Below are 20,051 nucleotides of genomic sequence, written 5' to 3'. Positions count from 1 at the left end.
TAAAGCCACATCAAATGGGATAAATATCTTGAACAATAACCATGGATATACATTACATTATGTGTAACCCCACATTTAGATCCAACAGAGCATTCATACCTGAGGGGGGAGTGGGAGAGGTAGTAGGAAGGGGGATAACTTTTAAAAATTCAATAAAAGTATAAAATAAAATATCTAATAATAAATTATTGAATTTCGGGATGAAAATTTGTCCTGGGGACCATTGGACGGGAAAGTTTTTGTCCCATGGGACGAAAAAACCGTCTGTCTGGAGGTCTCGGGCAATGGATGGATGAATCTGGACGGAAAACCGCCGGATTCACATCCGACAGTTGAGATGGTGCCACGTGGCCTCGTTATGACAATTTGCATCAAAGTCCCTGTATTTTTACGTGTGTGCAGATGGACACCGTTCAGAAACAATTGTAAATATGTTACTTCGCATACTCTCTCCTCCGTAATTCCCTAAAAAAATTGAAAAAATCTATATTAATATATTAAAATATAAAATGGGTTTTTTTTCGTCCGGGACGAGAGCTGGGACGAAAAATCGTCCTGAGAGAAATGGACGGGACGAAAAACTGTACCGGTTTTTTATCGTTGTACGAAAAACCGTCCGGTCCTTCGTCCCTGAACTAACTCTGGACGATCCGGAACTAAAATCCAAGCTTTGTGAGACTCCCATTCCAAAAAGATATGAGAAAAGAAGAAACAAAACAAGACTGCTTGTGCCGAATATTTACAGAGTTCTGACGACATCAGATGTTTTTTTTCTCTGGGAAATGAAAAGGGCAAGCAAGAGCAAGGCCAGCAAACGATAAAGGCCCCTAAAGAGAGGTAGACGCAGCAGACATGCGTTGCTTATTACCGAGGATGATCACGATGACAGTCACGTCATCGTGATACTTTCTTCTCCTTCCAACTGGGATTCTCAGAAGTTCTTCCACCGTCAGTCCTGTAGATTTTTTTTTTTCAAAACCAGTTAGAAATAATTGCTACCCATGAAGTTTAAGGCAATATAAATTTAAAATCAACAGTTACCTGAGAGTTCGGCGACCTTGGAGACGAGCTGCTCGATGAGGAACTTGGCGGGCTCGCCAAAGGGGTGATCTTGGACGAACTGATGAACAAGGCCGACCACGTCTTCGTTGCTGAACAGATCAAACAGGCCGTCGCTTCCCAAGACGACGAACAGATCGTCTTCCGTCACCCTGTGATATGTCGTGAAAGGATTCGTGTAAACATACGGCGGGCTGATCAGATTCCTCACCCGTAGAATTCCCATCAGCATGTTATTTAGTTTGCTCTGCATGGAACCCAGATAAAAAAAACTCAAAACTTCTATCCAACGCTTAGAAAGAACTCAAATTTTAGCCAACCCAAAGGCGAAAACTTTAAAATTTAAGCTACTCTGAACTAGAGAGTCTAAACTTTAACCTACCCAAAGAAATAAAAACTCCGATATTAATGTACCCACAGACAAAAAACTCTATCTGTGACCTATTGAGAATAAAAAACTACCCGGGAAAAAGAACTCAAATTTTATCCTGCTCTACGAAATAAAAAAGTCAATTTTTAACAAACCCAGAGAAAAAACGCAAGCTGTAACCTACCCAAATTTAAAAAAAAAACTCAAATTAATCTACCCAGAGAAAAACTCAAATTTTAATCTACCCAGGGGAAAAAGTCAAATTTTAACCTACCCAGCGAAAAAAACTCGAGTTTTAATCTACCAAGGGGGAAAAATGAATCGAATTTTAACCTACCCAGAGAAAAAATAATCAAGGATTTGAGTTATTTTTGGCTTCAAAATATTAAATGTCTCGAATAAAAACTCAAAAATAACCAATCCCGAGAAAAAACTCAATGTTAAACCTACCCAGAGAAAAAAAAACTCAACTTTAAACTATCCTGAATAAAAAGTCAAATTTTAAGCCACCCAGAAAATAACTGAATCTTTAACCTTCAAAGAGAAAAAAAAACTCAAACTGTAAGCTACCCAGAAAATAAAAAACTCGAATTCTTTAACCTACAAAGAGAAAAAAAAACTCAAATTCCAATCTACCCACAGAAGATGAACTCAATCTTTGACCAACCCATAGGAAAAAAAACTCAAATTTTAATCTACCCACAGAAAAAAAACTCAAAAAAAGTTAATCTACCCAGACGAAAAAACATAAAAAATTATCCCTACCCATATGAAAAAAAAAAACCCAGATCAAAGACCAAAAACCCAGTGCAAGTAACCCACCTTCTTCAAGTAACCGACGCCAAGAGCCCGGGTCAGCTTGAGCTTCCCCTTCAGCCTCCCTCCATGAATGGGCATGGGGTCATCCGGATGATCATCAATAACCCGTTTGCACTCCGCCTCGTTATCCACCGAGTGAATCTCCGTCAGCTGAGTAGCCTTCAAATACCCGTTACAGTTGGAAGCAAGAACAGCCCTACTATCCCCCAGATTCAATATATAAAGATCCAGCCCGTGCAGAAGCATGGCAAGAACAGACGACCCAATGGAGACAAGATCAGGCCTGTTCTCCATCTCCTGCTCCACCATGTACATGAAATCCTTCTCCGCCTGTCCCAGCGCGTAAGTCAAAGACTTCAAAACTCCGTCGCGATAAGACTCGCCTTCGTCTATGCCGAAAACCTTCATCTTCTCCTCCACCTCCTGCTTCATATGCCACTCCAGCATCTGCAGAGACAGCGCGATCTTATCGTAGAACGTACCCGCGAGAAAATCCGCCGCATCCCGGCCGTTGAATCCGTCGTAAACCCCGCAGAAAACCCATCCGTTCTCCTCGGAGCAGACGGCCTGGACGCGGTCTTCCCCGGCGGCGCCGCCCGCCAGCTGAACGTCGCTGCCGTTGAGGAAGTGGTACGACTCGAGCCGGGTCGGAGCCGAGCCGGACTTCCCCGGCTCGGCCGGTTCGTTCTCCGTCGACATGCTGCTCTGCGAAGAAGACGGCTGCAGATCGAGCCGAGAGAGAGACGGGGAAGAAGAGAGCCGCTTAAAGGATTTGGGGGAGTCCAGGCCCGGTAGAATTCCTTCGCCGATGTATCCGTTGCCGATGTTGGTGTTGGCGAGCGTGGCGTTTGCGCTCAGGGCCGCGCCGGAGAGGCAGGAGAAGGAGGAGTTGCTTCGAGACATGATCTTCTCCGAGCTCTGGATTTGGCTGCCTGGGCAGATCTCGAACTCGCAGATCTCCGCGTTCTTGTTCATGTTCGTGTTTGCGTTCTTGTTCTTGTTCGTTTTCTTGCCGGGGCTGCATTGGAGATCGAAGCTCACGTTCAGATCCCAGGCGGAGTCCGGTTTATCTTGAGGTTCTCGCATCATCTGCGAGAGCAGCGACGTGAAACTCATCCTCGAAGACTGCGAGGATGAACTTATTCTAATCTTGTTTAGTTACTGTGGCAGAGCTTGAGGCACTTGGACGCCGCGATGGACTGACCCTGAACATTGCGAGGATGATAAAATGATAAACATACGGTAGAGTTCAAGAGGGTTTTAAGATTATTGGATTGTTCCGATCATTATGATCATTATCATCTTCAGTATGATCATTATAAGCATCATCATCGTCGTCGGCATGATGACTAAAAATCATCAACATCAGGATGATCATTGTAATCATCATCGTATGATAGAAGAGAAGAAGATACCTGCCAAAGGAAGGGTGAACTTCTCCTTAAAGAGCGAACCCATAGGCATTCAACGGCTAAGAAAGTCTGAACGTTTATGGGGGCTGACGTGGGTATCTATACACGCAAAAATAATATAGCTATTAGAGAACATGGCGCCATACGGAATAGTAATTATGCGGCGATTTATAAAGCAGAGAACTACCCCTCTGCGCCTCATGATAATAAAACGGCGTCCATGTCTTAGTTGGATTTCGACTATTTCTCCTTTTTTTGGCAAAAGCTTCAAGAAATTAGCATGCAAAACGAGATAACAAGTCACCTGAAATAAGAATCCAGCGAACCATAAATTCATATCCCGTATAACTCATATACAACTATTCCTCACACCCGGTATCATAATATTTTAATCCACATAATTAATTACATCATCATCCCTCATAATAACATCATTGCTCATGGTTTCGATCCTATCACCATCAGTTGCAAGAATAATATCTTCTCCATAACAAAAAAGAGAATTCGAAACCATGGGCTGTACGTAAGAGCGTTGACTTTTAGGCATAGAAGTTATAATATTCGGAAACCGAAAGTCGATCATATTCTACAGCTTCATCAAGTATTTTCTCCAGAGTTGAATGAGAAGATTTCGATGGAAGAAAGAAAGCGAGAATAATCACAAAAAACAGGAAAAAGCGAAGAACTTTAGGATATTTAACGTCTAAAAGTTGGAAAAAAATTCATCCCCAGAGTAATCTTACGAGTGGCCAAGAGTTCTTGTTCTATTCCTGAGATGAACAAGAGAGATACATACGATAATATTACCACGATAATGTTACCAGGACTCTAGACTATTTTCTCCAGATTGAGCCCGAAATCAAGATAAACCAAATCTCAATTTCCCGAGTCTCAACCAATCCAGAGGCAGGAAAAAAAAACTCATCATAGTATTCCTCTTGATTATCGTCGGCCAGATTAAGGCGCCCCGCACCAGAAGATGGAGGAATCAAGACGAATCACAGAGGAATTATTTCAAGAATTGATAGAGGAAAAAACCCCAACAATCGATAACCACTCGAATCGAAATCGCAGATAATCACAAAAAGGCAACGAAAAAAAGGTGAAAAAAGTCCAGAATCCAAGTTTCTCGCCGCCCGAGAATCAACATGCAGAGTCTTAGATAAACGCCGAGAGAAGAAATCAAAGAAGAGGTTGCTCACGAGGAGAGATCGATCTGTCGACGAAGAACCCGCAGTCCGAAACCCAATTGATCAAACGATACCCGGCCGACGGGGAAAAGTTCCTCTCTCTTTCTCTCTCGCTTCTCCGTCCGCTTCGTTCTTAAATACCAGTTCATCAGCAGCTTTGGACAAATTTAAGGGGGAGACGCTGACCGATTCCGTCTCCACAGCACGCCTAACAGCCAAGCAATTCGCTGCGCAAACCAGACAAAATCTCCCACAAGGAAGAATTTTTTACTACATATTGATTACCGACATCGTCGGCCGTTTCTAGCGGCGGAACATCGTCACCGTTGATGGAAGAGGAAGGGGGGGATCCATGCACGAGAAACGATCGCAACTTTTTTTTGATAAGACTGAGAGGGAGCGTGACGAGATGGGTGGGGTTGGGGGGTTCGTAGTTTATATTAAAATGGGAGAGGGGGTGACGGCGTGGAAGGCGCCAACGAGCACGAGAGACGGCGAGAGGGGGTTCTTCTCCCCTTGCTCGCGTCGTATTCGCCTTCTCGGTCCCTTTCCATGCCGTCTGTCCACATATTGTGTCTACGTGTATGTGCGTGTGTATGAGAGAGAAACAAGTATGAGAGAGAGAGAGAGAGAGAGAAGAAGTAGGAGAGAGAAACATGGCGAGAAGGGAAGAGAGAGAGAGAGAGAGAGAGGGAGGGAGGGAGGGAGTGGGAGAGAGAAACATGGCGAGAAGGGAAGAGAGAGAGAGAGAGGGAGGGAGGGAGGGAGAGGGAGAGAGAAACAGGGCGAGAAGGGAAGAGAGAGAGGGAGGGAGGGAGGGAGGGAGGGGGAGAGGGAAGCAGGGCGAGGAGGGGAGAGAGAGAGAGAGGGGGGGGGAGGAGGGAGTGGAGAGAGAAACATATGAGAAGGGAAGAGAGAGAGAGAGAGGGAGGGAGGAAGGGAGTGGGAGAGAGAAACATGGAGAGAAGGGAGAGAGAGAGAGAGGGAGTGGGAGAGAGAAACATGGCGACAAGGGATAGAGAGAGAGGGAGTAAGAGAGAGAAACATGGCGAGAAGGGAGAGAGAGAGAGGGAGTGGGAGAGAGAAACATGGCGAGAAGGGAGAGAGAGAGGGAGTGGGCGAGAGAAACATGGCGAGAAGGGAGAGAGAGAGAGGGAGTGGGAGAGAGAAGTAGAGAGAGTGGGAGAGAGAAAGATGGCGAGAAGGGGAGAGGGAGAGAGAGAAGTAGGAGAGAGAGAGGGAGTGGGAGAGAGAAACATGGGGAGATGAAGAGAGATAGAGAGAAGGGAGGCAGGAAGGGAGAGAGAGAGGAGAGAGATCCTGTGCGGAAGGGAGAGAGATGCTGAGAGAGAGGAGAGAGATCCTGTGAGGAAGGGAGACAGATGCTGAGAGAGAGGACTGGGAGAGATTCTGAGAGGGAGGAAGAGATAGAGAGAGTGGGAGAGAGAGATTTAGAAAGAGAGGGAGTCGTAGTCTCGTAGAGGGAGATTCTGAGAGAGAGGGTGGGAGAGAGAGATTTAGAAAGAGAGGGAGTCGTAGTCTCGTAGAGGGAGATTCTGAGAGAGAGGGTGGGAGAGAGAGATTTAGAAAGAGAGGGAGTCGTAGTCTCGTAGAGGGAGATTCTGACAGAGAGGGTGGGAGAGAGAGATTTAGAAAGAGAGGGAGTCGTAGACTCGTAGAGGGAATTTCTGAGAGAGAGGGTGGGAGAGAGAGATTTAGAAAGAGAGGGAGTCGTAGTCTCGTAGAGGGAATTTCTGAGAGAGAGGGTGGGAGAGAGAGATTTAGAAAGAGAGGGAGTCGTAGTCTCGTAGAGGGAATTTCTGAGAGAGAGGGTGGGAGAGAGAGATTTAGAAAGAGAGGGAGTCGTAGTATCATAGAGGGAGATTCTGAGAGAGAGGGTGGGAGAGAGAGATTTAGAAAGAGAGGGAGTTGTAGTCTCGTAGAGGGAGATTCTGAGAGAGAGGGTGGGAGAGAGAGATTTAGAAAGAGAGGGAGTCGTAGTCTCATAGAGGGAGATTCTGAGAGAGAGGGTGGGAGAGAGAGATTAAGAAAGAGAGGGAGTCGTAGAGGGAGATTCCGAGAGAGAGGGTGGGAGAGAGAGATTAAGAAAGAGAGGGAGTCGTAGAGGGAGATTCTGAGAGAGAGGGTGGGAGAGAGAGATTAAGAAAGAGAGGGAGTCGTAGAGGGAGATTCTGAGAGAGAGGGTGGGAGAGAGAGATTAAGAAAGAGAGGGAGTCGTAGAGGGAGATTCTGAGAGAGAGGGTGGGAGAGAGAGAAGGAAAGGGAAGAGAGAGGATTAGGAAAGAGAGATTCTGAGAGAGAGAGGGAGGGAGTGGGAGAGAGATACTGATAAAGAGAGAGATTCTGAGAGGGAGGGAGGGAGTGGGAGAGAGAGATTCGGAGAAAGAGAGAGGGAGTGGGAGATATTCTTAGAGAGGGAGAGGACTGCGAGAGAGATTCTGAGAGAGTGAGAAAGAGAGAGCAAAAAGACTAAAAGATAGAGACTTAGAGAGATAGAGCAAATTTTCCTAGTCTTCTCTCTCTCTCTCTCTCTCTCTCTTCGTGTCACAAAAATTGCGAGCGAGAGAGACTATGAGAGAGAGAGAGATGAAGAGAGTAAACTTCTATCTACTTCTTTATATCTCTCTCCGAGTAAAAGAAGATGAAAAGAATAAGAGAAGAAGAATAAAAGAAGAAAAAGAGAAGAAAAGAAGAAGAAAAGATGAACGGAAGAGGAAAGCAGAAGAGAAGAAGAAGAAAAGAAGAAGAAAAAAAGAATGAAAGGAGAGGGGGAGGGGATCACTGGTGTGTGACGCGTTCGTCCTTCTAAAAATAGATAGAACGGATATGATCGATTTAGAAAGATTGCAGGAGTTTTCTTTTTCTGAATCTCTTTTCCTCATGGTTATAAAACGCGTTTGTCTTTCCAAAAATAGAAAGAAGTGATATGATAACATAACCCATAATTAAAAACAGACAGATTAAATACACTAGTCCATTCTAGAAGTTTGCGAGATCTAGGTGCGTAAGCTGTGAAAATATCTGGTCTTCTTTGAATATAAAACATAACTTGGGATTAGGTGAAGGATTTCTATAATACAAGAAGATTAACGACAAAACCAAACATTAAATAAGAGGTAACAGGAAGAAAAAATAATAATCACTATACAATACCAGTCAAATCAAAGCACATATACTTGATGTTTAGTTTAATATATATTCAATATCAGAAGTAGATTTATGGTAGTAGTTCATGGGCGAATTTGTCTTCTTGATGCCATTATTACACGGCAGTAAAACTTGTGGAGGATAAGCGCGGCAGCTTGCATGTTGGTGATATTTTATGGGGATTTAAAGGCTGCAGGTGGTTTGAGTTCTGACCGGCCCTTTTCCTTATTTGATTTTAATCAACTGGGCGTGAATAAGAGATCTTAAAACAGATCCCCCAGACTTTCTCTCATTCGCTACATGGATGAGAGAAGATTTGCTCTGACTCGAGATGAAACCTTCTTCAGAGATAATTTCTAAGAGGTCTCAGTTAGAAGAAGAACGATACGGTCAGAGAGAGTAAAATTCGTCGACTCTCTCTCTCTCTCTCTATCAATCAATCTATCTATCTATCTTTCTCCTCTCTCCTCTCTCCTCTCTCTCTCTATCTCTCTCTCCTCTCTCCTCTCTCCTCTCTCTCTCTCTCTCTATCTCTCTCTCCTCTCTCTATCTCTCTATTTCTCTCCTCTCTCTATCTATCTAACAATTTATCTATTTCTCAGTCTCAATATGTGAAATGTGAGGGAAGGGATGAAGATGAATATAACACGAAAAGAAGTAGGTAGAGACACTTTTTTTCTTATTCTCTCTTTTTTTATTCTTCTTTTCTTCTTCTTGTTCTCTTTCTCTTTTTTATTGTAATGGAGAGTCAGCAACTCGACCACATGGCATACAGTTAGCAACTGATCTGACAAATAGGATTTGACATAAGAGTAGATTAGTAATAAAGGAACACGTACCTGTATACTCGTCAAGAGATTTAGTTGATAAGATTCAATGTAGGATCAAATATGGACCCTAGAATTAAACATAGATAGGATCAAATGTAGAGCATAGGATCAAACATAGATAGATCAAATTCTAGACCATATGATTAAATACAGATAGGATTAAGATCTAAAACATAAATGATAACATGATGAACGTTCAGGATTGAATCTGAGCGGTTAGTTAGAATGGTCATGATCGAAACATAGAAACTTTCTGTTACATATTTTTACTATAAGTACTAACCAGTTGTAACATTTTGATTTGGGGAACTTCAATACATATAACCACCTTTGCCTAAGTGTATCCGTTCTCATTTTCTCTCCTCTTTGTCCTTGTTCTTATTCCTCTTGCAACCTCAGTTATTTTACATTTTTGTCCTTTTCTTATTCTCTTTTTGTTCTTTTCAAATTATTTTATTCACCTCCCTTTTTATTTTTCTTCTTTTCTTCTTATTTTATTCTTCCTTCTTCCTTGATAGAAACCAGGACTGGACCAGGACTGTCAAACCTTGATCGGCGAATTGGAAATTTAGTGGGTTAAATTGGAAAGTTAGACATTTTTATCAGGCCAGAGTAGGGTCACTCCTATTCCTGGATAGGGAGGTTTAAAAATGATAGGGAAAATAGAGCTTCATTTTAGGTACAATGAATATTCTGAAACTCCACTTGTGGTTTTTATGAAAGTTTATGGATTTTTATTGGTGTAAAGAAAGTGTTTGGTGTAAAGAAAAATAGTTGAGCATCTATGTCTAGATGATTTCGATAACTAGAAATAGTCAAAAGACAGTCAACACTTAATGATGATTTATAAGACCTTATTTAGGTTACTTTTCTTTTCTGTACGTAATTAATCATGAACAAAGCAAAATGCTTCTTCATACACTAGAGAGAATATTTATAAAGAGACATTTGAATTGTCTTAGTGCTCAATTCTATGTCTATTTGATCTCCAAACGCTGAAACTTTACAATGATAATTCAGGATTCAACATAATGAAATAGTTATTTTAAAAAATACAGATACATAATGATATAGATAAATATATCTGAAACTAAAAAACATGAATATACTTGATATATAATCAATTCCTATCATATATATGAGTAAAAGTAATGAGTTATGAAAATATAATAGATATGTTAAAAAATTATTTCAAATACTTTTATACATGCTTAATTTCAGGACTCTTGCGCCCAATTGATCCTACTACCTATTTAGACTATTGAAAATGGTTCATTAAGTTTGACACATTAATCTATAATGATATTATTAATTATTTACATTAAATAATATTAGATGAAGGATAATATTTAATATTAATAATCATTTAAATTTATTTGTTGAGGTATCGATCTGTTAGTGCTTCATTCATGAAATTTATAAGATGCATACGTATTATGCATCATGTATTCAGGACATTGTAGAATTAGAAAAAAAGCGTTCATAATATTTCCAAGCTAAACCCATGATTAAATCAAAATTAGGGTAAAACATACATCACTGTGAGTTTGAGTTCAATCAAAAATATTTATAAACATTTAGTCATGAATAATTTTTCTAGATAGCAATGAGTAAGGGTCATCTCCACAAGGAACAGATCTTAGGGAAATAGCTCTTTTGATTGGTGAATTCTAGAAGGTGAGAAGGATTACATATAGCATAAGACGTAGTCAATGGATGAAGATGGTACAAACGATAGAAGTAGAAGTAATTTGAGAAGATAGAATGAGCATCATACTAGTAATGGATCATTATCAAGTGAATAGGATTAAAGCTTAGGGTGAAGTTAGACGTGACCGGTAGCATGAGACAAGATTAGAGTTAATGATATGAAGTAGTTTCTTTAGGGTTTACTAATTTAGGGTTTTATGAACATATGTTTTAATATATTATAGGAGGAAGGCAAGACAAGATGGGATGAAGATGTCGGTGTAGGATGTGGTGATGGAGGTAGTGAAAATAAGGTAGAATGAGGATTAAAATGGGAGAGATTGATGTATTTTTTCTTAAACGAAAGGAGACTGCTATGTGACGAGATTGTAAGGGTGATGGTGGTACATGAGGTGGACAGTAAGTAATAATAGGTTGGGATGATGATGGATGAGGATGGATGTTGACGATGGATGGAAGTGCTAGATGATCTACTAATAAGTCCAAATTTAAGGGTTTTATGTCTTTGTTTTGATTCAGACTTAAGCAACAATATTTATGAAACTTTTTCCACTTAAATACTCTGTAATTAACATAGGACAAGTAAGGGTTTGACCCACAGAAAGGCAAAATGTTAATTTCAGAATTTTTCTCAAGCTTGGAATGAAGATAATGAGTTTAAAAGTGAGAAATATAGTTTACAAGATTTTTATGTATTTTTAGTCAATTTATATAATTTACTATGATCTAAATTGAGGCATAAATACAGAGAAAAAATACTGAAAATATTTTAGACTAACTTTCATAATTTTACTTAACACTAGAAATAAAAAAAAATATTTTTTGAATTTTCTTGAATTTAGTTAACATTTTTATATATTTTTGTGGATGTTAAAAATACTGAAAATTGATTATATTAATTTTATGTATTTTTATGATTTTTTGGAATTTTGAAATTCAGAAAATAAGGAAAATACATTTTCAGGCAATCGCCGGCGGCGGCGACGGACCGGATGGGCTGGCGGGCCTTGCGTGGCCCGCACAGGGCTGGCCTTAGTGGGTCAGCCCACTAAGGTTCAGCCCAATTCGGCTAAGTCAGGACTTAGCCAAATGGGCGAAGCCCTATTGGGCTTGACCCAATATGGTCAAGACTTTCAATTTGACTAAGTCCTGCACACTCCACTTTTTTTGCCCTAAATGATGGAATTTCAAACACAATTTTTTTTAAAATTTGAAAGGAAGAATGAAATATGATCTCTATAGAGACTGGAATGGATTTTAGAGAGAGAAATAAACTGTTTTAGAGAGAGGAAATGACTGAAATGAAGAGGTAGAGAGAGAAAATGAAGAGAGGGTATAGAAGAAGTCTGAGTTGGAATTTGAAGGTGCAAATGAAGGATATTTTTTATGAAATTTTGAGGCCATCAACTGGGGATATGGATGAAGATATAGAGAGAGAATGAAATGATTCTAGAGAGAGAAAGTAGGGAAAATAAGTGTTTAGAGTGAGAAAATGATGGATTTTAAGGGCAAATGGATGGATGATGATGTGCAAATGGAAATCTAGGTTCCTAAAGCCTCAATGCAAGTCTGGTGAGCCCTTAATGCTTCCTCTCAATTCTGGATCCTTATATTTTGCCAGGATCAGGCATTTTTCAATTCAAACAAGAGACAAGATTGAATGAGAACTTCAACAAACATACATTAAGCAGGTTGAACAACATGGATTCTAAAATATGCCTCATCCTGCTGGCCAGCCACTTTCTTGAGCATATACAGAATGAGGGAAAATGATGGATAAAAGAGTGTTGATATATTGGAATAATTACTAAAATATCACTTTGGGTATTTTCTATTTTCTTTTGGTGACATTTTTGCCTCTTTTTCTCCATGGGTTGAGAGTTTCCCCTTGTAATATTCAAGTTCTTTCTTTAAACCTTTTGAGATCCCAATGGACAGGTCAGGTAGTGGCACATCTTCCTCTGATTTCTCAATTGAAGGCCCAAAACACCATTTTTCTCCTTTGAATCCCCATTTTTGAGAATCACTACACTCTAAAATTTTCTCTAACTCTTTAAGCATTGTATTTTCTCATTCCTTTGAATTTCTGCACATGTGAAATCATAGAATATTCGTCAATACTAAAGCTTCTTGCCTTCAAAGAAGTTTAGGTTTAGGAATTTAGTCAAAATTAACCATAATGTGTAAAAATTAGAATTTATAGCTTGTACATAAATATTTAGTTGGTTTAAATGATAACATAATAAATTCTGAATTAATAATACCATAATCATTTAAAATGTATCTAAATATCCATTCATTTATCATGTTATCATCTACCTAAATGCGTTGAAGATGAATCAATGTAAGGCCAGAGGCTAACCTTAGATTCCTATGTTCCGATGGGATCAAGGCATCTTTCTCATGCAGATCAGCCTCCCCACTTCTCTACTGATCATTTCCCAGTAATAAAAACAACAATTGATAGACTTTCAAAACTTTAATTTTTTTTCAGTCTGCCTCTCTTGGAGGAAGTGAGCTGAGAGATTTTTTTTAGAAAGATCAGGAACTCTATTTATAGATCAAACCATGTATAGAGGACATAACACCAAAGCTACCCTAAAAGTTTCAGCTTAATTAGAGTTTTGGAGATCAGATAACAAACTTGGAAGTTAGACAATTCTTAATCGTCAATTTAATGTAAATATTCTCTCTCCTCCTCGTCGTTGCCACTACACCGCGTCTAGGGTTGTTGGGATTCAATGCTGGTGATTGAAGATGATGAGTGGCTCAGATTGTTCCATGTGTTATCTATCCATGGCCGATGTCGTGTCACGTGTTCCTAAAAGAAGAAGACAAAAGATAATAAAATAAGTAAATAACTAAAAGGGTGTGACACATGGTGGTGCATCAGCGCATGCCACATCATCACACTCCCATTAACTCCCACAAGAAAAATGACATATACGTGCCGCATCTATGCGTGGCACCATGCGTCTCATGTCACATGGGCACAACCGCAACTTTTGACTAGCCAAAGAGAAAAGAAAAAATATTTTTTAAGTCCTCACTCCTATGTCTCCACTTCGCATTTATCTCAAAAAAAGCTGGTCATTTTCTACTAGGCCAAAGTGAAAAGAAAACTGTTAAAATTAAATTTCAGAATGGCAGTGTTGATCATTAACCTAAAGCGCTGGTTGGTGACCAATTTACAAATCGAATGGCGACACATGGTGTCATGAAAATAAAAGGAGTTAAAAATATTCCAAAAGTCATATCAAAGCCCCAACATTATAAATAAATATGTATTTCAACTTACAAAAAATCACATCTTTATGAATTTAATGTCAAAAAAATTCAGGAAAAATCATCTTTTGATAAATAGATATTTAATTTCTGAATATGTTTTCAGAAAAAGAGCCTTTAAATATGTAAAAATACAAAAAATAAATATATTATTTAAAAAATATACTTGATCATTTTAAGCTTGATAACAAGCATATGCAACTAGTTTAATGCAAATAAATATTTAAATATGGTCAGATTAACTTACTAAAAATGTGTGTTATCAACCCATAGCTTTGCTGAAGTCAAAGGATAATATTTTCAAATCTCCTTGAGGTCTCAAGTGAGAGATAAGGAGAAGCCCAAGCTATGACATGAAGTTGAGTGATAAGATTCTCACATCTTCTTGAGGTCTCAAATGAGAGATAAGTAATGGATATTACGTGGCCATCTAACCCACTCACACCACCATGTATTCTTTAAATTCACCTAGTTTTCTCTCTGTCACCGCCGCTGCCGTCGCCGCTACTCAGTGGAGGCTGTCCTCCCCTACGTCTTGGTCTGATAGTAAGCCTCCCCGTGCTGTCACTTGCCATGTGCAATCGCCCATGCTGTCACCCGCCCACACTGCCACCCCCCGCGCACAACCGCCTGCTTCGTCACCTGTCACGCGCAATCGCCTGCACCGTCGCCCGCCTGCACTGTCATCCCCATGCACAACCGCCCATGCCATCGCCCGCCCGCACCATCGCCTGCCATGCGCAACCTCCTACCCCATCGCCCGCCACATGCAATCGTTCGCGTGGTCGCCTGTCATGCACAGCCGCCTACACCGTCATCCATCGCGTGTAGCTGTCAGCCCACGCAGTCACCATGCGCAGCCACCCAGCTTCCACGGCTGCCTGTGCAGCCGCCCAACCACGCAGCTGCCTACGCAGCCACCACTCATCAACGATATGATTTAGGTTTCAGGGCGCTGCCCCGAACCCCACAAGGGGACGACTCCATCTTGACCCGCGCCCACCCCGTCGAAGGGCACGTCGCTCGCTTTTGCCAAGGACGTGTCAACAACTTTCCGCATCGTCCCTTTGCACAATGCCCGTGCTGAATTTGGATTTGTGTCCACCCCGTCGAAGTGCACGTCACTCGCTCCCGCCAACGACGCGTCGGCAACTTTCCGCATCACCCCTTCACACAACGCCCGTGCTAAAGGTCCATTCTTCCCTCTTTGGTGTCTGTATTACTTCCTCCAATGTTTCTTGTGTGTTTTCCACTGCCGTATGACTTAGTAGAATAGGTATGTGTCTTTTCGTAATCGATCATTCAGAATATTGAATTTGGAGCTTTGTTTTCACCATGGTGGTTGTAAGACAGTCCTCCAGCCCTTGACCGAGGAAAGGGGCTGCACCGTCAAAATTTTTGCCAGATTTAAATGATCGACAATTGATTGTGTTGGTTTTGTGTCTGTTTTATCCATCCTTAGTTGATTCTTAGTCTATCCTACCTGCGTTAGTCCTAGTCATCCTGCATCAAGGGTATACTGTATGTCTTAAATTCCTGTAAATATAGCTAAAGAAGTTGAAATCTTAAAATTCCACATCTCTGAGACACCATTCATTTACAAATTCCAACACCATTAATATGGGACATAACAAACCCATTTTTTAGTTATGCCATCCTAAATAATTTACAAATGATAAGCACCAATGGGATAAAATAAGGGCAAAATGGAAGGTCACTCTAAAGGGGAGGTTTTTTAGTGTTAAACGGTATAATAGAAAATAATAAATCAATATATTTTTTAAAAATGAAAATTGAAACATAAACCATTTTGCCTATTAATAATAACCTGAATTAACAAATTATAAGAAAAACTAGTGACTTGATGGAGCATCATGGCTAAAATATAAAGCTGCTAATGAACTAGATATGAACTATGTATGGGAGTCTGATAGCATGTATCTTATAATAAATTAAAAAAACCTATTTAATGCATATGATTAATAGCAATGGCATATATTATCATTTAAATTTGCATATTCATATAATTCATGCATAAGTATATAGTTGAAAATTCCTTGAATGATATTCTGATTTTTTTCTATTTTTTTAAACATTGTTATCAAATCTTACGACCTCATGTGATTAGAGAAGTATTTTCAATGTAATATGATTTTTTGGATTTTTAATAATGTCTGAATCATAGAGACATTAATTATATAAATTATCATTTTTTTTTCTCAAATTAGTTATACCTCTTCTCTGTTCTAGAAGATGATAACTGGTATAAGTGATGAGGGGGGAATCGATTTTTTTCACAATCACCTAGTAAAAACAGCAAATATACTGTGTGATTATTCCATCAATTTATGTTAAAATTTCATTGATTTTACTAAAAATGTTTCATTGAATTCTCACATAAATAGATTGCTTCATATTACTTTTCGGAATAAAAACATTAGGAAAAGTAAACTTCAATGAAGTTTGTAACAAGGTATATTTCTTCATTTCTCTTGAATTCATTTATCTGATTTGATGAGTTTCATTTTATTTATCAATTGATTTCATATGATATTTATATAATTTTATTTCAAAAATGAATGGTTGTCTGGATGTCAGATATATATTCATGAAATAACTTCAGAATAAGAGAAAACTGGAATTATTAAAATACTTTAATAGATATGAAAGAGGGAAGTTGTCATTGATTATCTGAAAAATATATTAAATGAAAAATAGTGACTAGAAAATTAAGAATCAATTTTATACATGATTGGAAGACTGAGGGGTATGAATATTATTGGACAAATATTATTGGACATTGAGAGATACTATAAATAAAAACATAAATATGACCTCTTAAGATATATATTTGACCTGTTGCACTCTGTCTCTCTCTAATAAAGAACCATAATTTTGCAATATGCATTAAAATATCACACTTAATATAAAGTTCGAGTAAGAAATAAACAAATATTGAAATGTAATATTAATAAATTAATAATCTAACAGGGAAAATTATTAATTTTATGGGACAAAAGAATTCTATTTGGTTTGGCAATAACAGTACTCCACCATAAAAAGCTGTAATATTATTTTTAATGAAGGTAATAAATATTGAAATTTTATGAAATATTAAAAATTAAACATCAATAAAAGTTACCTGGTTTTCTTAATTAGTATATTAGGCTTGAAATTTTACATACTAGAGAAAATCACTACGATGCGATAAAAAAAACAAAGTATTAAAAATGATAATGGACTGAGGAGGTGAAACATCGGATAAATGTAATTCATGATTATTTTCCATTTATCTTATTTAGAGTTTTATCTTTAATATATTAAAAACATATTCAAAGATACTATACAAATGAAAGAAAATATAAATAATAAGATGACATTAAATATATATACTCAATCTCATTTGTGTCATTGATATCACTAATACTACACTTTTAGGAGATAAGTTGAGATTTTTTGCGATAATAGAATTGAGCTCTGATCCTGATAGGTATATTTGATTACTATGAATAATAATAAATTTTATTTATTATACTTTGGTTGAGAAAATATTAGAATCTATTTGATATAATATTGAGTGATACAATTTGAATTGATAAATGCAGGACTGATGTCAAATGAAATAGGATTTTCATAGATATAAAACATTAAAAACAGTTGGATTTACAGTAATGATTGGTGATTTTATTTACTGGATTTAAATAAATTTGGATAAAAATAAGCTATTATAATGAATAGATAATTCAGATTTTTATGAAACTTAAAATTTTGATATGGTAGCAGGGTTGTGTATAAGATTTACTGAATTGAATAATTGATGTAAGAAAATTTTATTTAGATAAATTTGAAATTATAACTTGTATTGATAATTTTATTAAATTATAATAAAAGGATTATCTCATAGAAGAGGATATTTGCTTGGCAGGCCTCGGTGTCTCTGGGAAAGAAAAATTTACCAGATATGGAAGGTAAGTTGGAAGAGTCTTAGTGATTAATATCCTTTTGTGAGGAAATGTGGTTTATTTTGTGAATCAAAATTTTCCATATACAAGCCAAGGTCCTTGGAGTTGTATACATAAATCATGTCCATTGAGAGTAAGGAGTTAACAACATAAAGTACCAAAGACATGATTAGGAGCTTATTTGAACCTATGGACATGTTTTAATATGTATATCCTACCCCACTAAAATATGTGTATATATATTTGATATTCACGTTTTGTAGACAGATAGTTCATCCATGAAAAAATTAAAAGAAATTGATTTATCCCCCCTCATAATTTATATGCTAAGTCTAACTAAAATACCTATATTTATGATTAAATTTTAATTTTATTTAGGTCATTTACTTATTATTATTCCAACATGTATTTATGTCAAATTTAATTACTTTTATGATATTCATATGGTTTTTATTGAGGATAAAAATAGACATGGTACATGGTTCCACCAATAGAAAAGAGGTTTGACTCTCAAAATTGTTTAGATTTTTTGGTAAGGGTTTATAGAAAGGTATTTGAGACCATACTTCATTAAAATGATTTGAATTATTCTGTAATTCTATCATAGGGGGTGTGCTCTCTTCCACTAATTCTTACAAACTGTAATAGCATCTTAACTGACAGAAAAATATGAAAATTAAAACCCACATTTAGCTCATTGAGGGGAATGACCTTGAAGGATATTGGCTCATAAATTTAATAGCGTAAAATGCCATTAGATCAAATTGAGTTATTAAAAACACGATTAACTTGACTGATCCTATTAAATAAAAGTGAGTCAAAATATACAAGAAGGTGTGTTATTATAAGATCAGCATGGCTGCGTAGATTTTGGAGATGTGATATATGGGTGGATACCTAGTGCCTTATATCAGAAATGCATCACTATCTTCAACTTGCAACTTAAGGATTATTTAATTTGATTCCAGCATTGGATGACATCAAATTTCCTTATAAATTTTTAAGAAAACAAAGCTTGGATTAGATTATTGAATATATTTGAAGTGGATTGAAGCACAACAACAGGACGAGATTGAACGTCCATTCCAGCGTCAATTGGGCGAGTGAAATGTAAATGGAAATCAATGCTAATGCAACGTTAAAATCAAACAGGGTATACACTTGGCGTCAAAAGGCCCGACGACCAATAAATCATTATAAGGGGTTCATGGGTATGCCACTAGGTTTCCAGTGACCCAGTCGGTGGGTCAAAGACCGACGGTGTGAGCACAGCTACTGTTGCTAGTGAGCACACCCTCAACGGTCTAACCAAGGGTATACCGTGAAGAATATTATCCCTCAAGACAACAATCCTATTTAACTCTATCCTAACCCCAAAAGTGGAGACTCACTCAGGAGGTACTGAAAAGAAGTAAAGACCGTACATAGGGTAACAGCGATCACACCTATGGGCCCGAAACCCAGTTGGTCGTGACCGTAGCAATCAGGATTTGGCGTGGGACTCATCGAGTGCAGCGACGTCGTGGGGCGGGCATGTTGAGTGGCACGAGCAACGGCTTCCAGCGATGACACTGCACTGGGAGACACATTGCACAGTGGCACCAGTTGTCAGGTGCAATGTGGGTAGATGCACAACATGGGTAGTCGCATGGTGCAGATAGGCACGTGGCATGAGTAGATGCGTGGTGCGGGTAGACGGTGGTGGTGGTGGCGATGACTACGGCAGCGGTGCGAGGCACGCGACGGCGGCAGATTTAGGGTTTCACAAGGGATGGGTCATATACATAATGGCAAAGTTGTAAATATGACTACGAATAAAAATAAAGTAAAATAAATAAACTTTGTCCTTTTTTTTCTCTTCTTCTTTTAACTCAACGAGGGGTACCCCCCACCCCACACACACACACACAGAGGGCTAAATATGGGCCTCCCCCCTAGAAATAAAGGAGAAATGCCCACATTTTGGGTCCTATGGGGCCCTCTAGAAAGGATAGGCTCACACATACACCCACATAGGATCACACACACACAAACACATGGGCCGACACACATAGGCCCAAACATACAAACACATACAAGGCCTTCAAAACAAAAGAAGCAGTAAAAGCATGAATGAAGATAATAGGCCGAATACTTGACGGCCGGGTCTTGCACCTCAGCCCTGGCTCCTCGAGCTGGTTGAGACCGGTCTTCGCAGCTAGATGGTCCCCATCTTGGATCTTCTACTAAAAACTTATTCTTCTACA

General features: G+C 38.7%; 1 protein-coding gene across 2 annotated transcripts; it reads right to left on the bottom strand.

The window, feature by feature from the left end:
* Nucleotides 1–697: 697 nt before the first annotated feature.
* On the bottom strand, nt 698–5,060 carry LOC144704101 (Protein phosphatase 2C family protein). 2 transcript variants are annotated; one of them, XM_078576340.1, is made up of 6 exons: nt 4,863–5,059; nt 3,848–3,964; nt 3,664–3,759; nt 2,252–3,453; nt 1,042–1,306; nt 698–955 (listed from the first exon to the last, which is right to left on the bottom strand). In XM_078576340.1, the coding sequence occupies exons 4-6, from the start codon at nt 3,362–3,364 to the stop codon at nt 828–830; spliced, it is 1,506 nt and encodes a 501-aa protein (XP_078432466.1). In that variant the 5' UTR covers nt 3,365–3,453; nt 3,664–3,759; nt 3,848–3,964; nt 4,863–5,059; the 3' UTR covers nt 698–827. The 2 variants fall into 2 exon arrangements, with proteins under 2 accessions (XP_078432466.1, XP_078432467.1); XM_078576341.1 differs by lacking the exon at nt 3,664–3,759 and having other exon boundaries at nt 4,863–5,060.
* Nucleotides 5,061–20,051: the final 14,991 nt, after the last annotated feature.

The sequence above is a fragment of the Wolffia australiana genome, chromosome 6 (genome assembly GCF_029677425.1).
Source record: "Wolffia australiana isolate 7733 chromosome 6, ASM2967742v1".
NCBI classification, from domain to species: Eukaryota; Viridiplantae; Streptophyta; class Magnoliopsida; order Alismatales; family Araceae; genus Wolffia; species Wolffia australiana.
This window is presented reverse-complemented; position numbering and strand designations above follow the sequence as displayed.

Bases quoted from the DNA above. Each gene is read 5' to 3' on its own strand.
- LOC144704101 (XM_078576341.1), bottom strand. From the start codon at position 3,364: ATGAGTTTCACGTCGCTGCTCTCGCAGATGATGCGAGAACCTCAAGAT. The intron at 1,307-2,251 runs GTGGGTTACTTG...GGTTCCATGCAG, and splicing joins GCGTCGGTTACTTGAAGAAG to AGCAAACTAAATAACATGCT. The intron at 956-1,041 runs GTAACTGTTGAT...AAAAATCTACAG, and splicing joins CAAGGTCGCCGAACTCTCAG to GACTGACGGTGGAAGAACTT.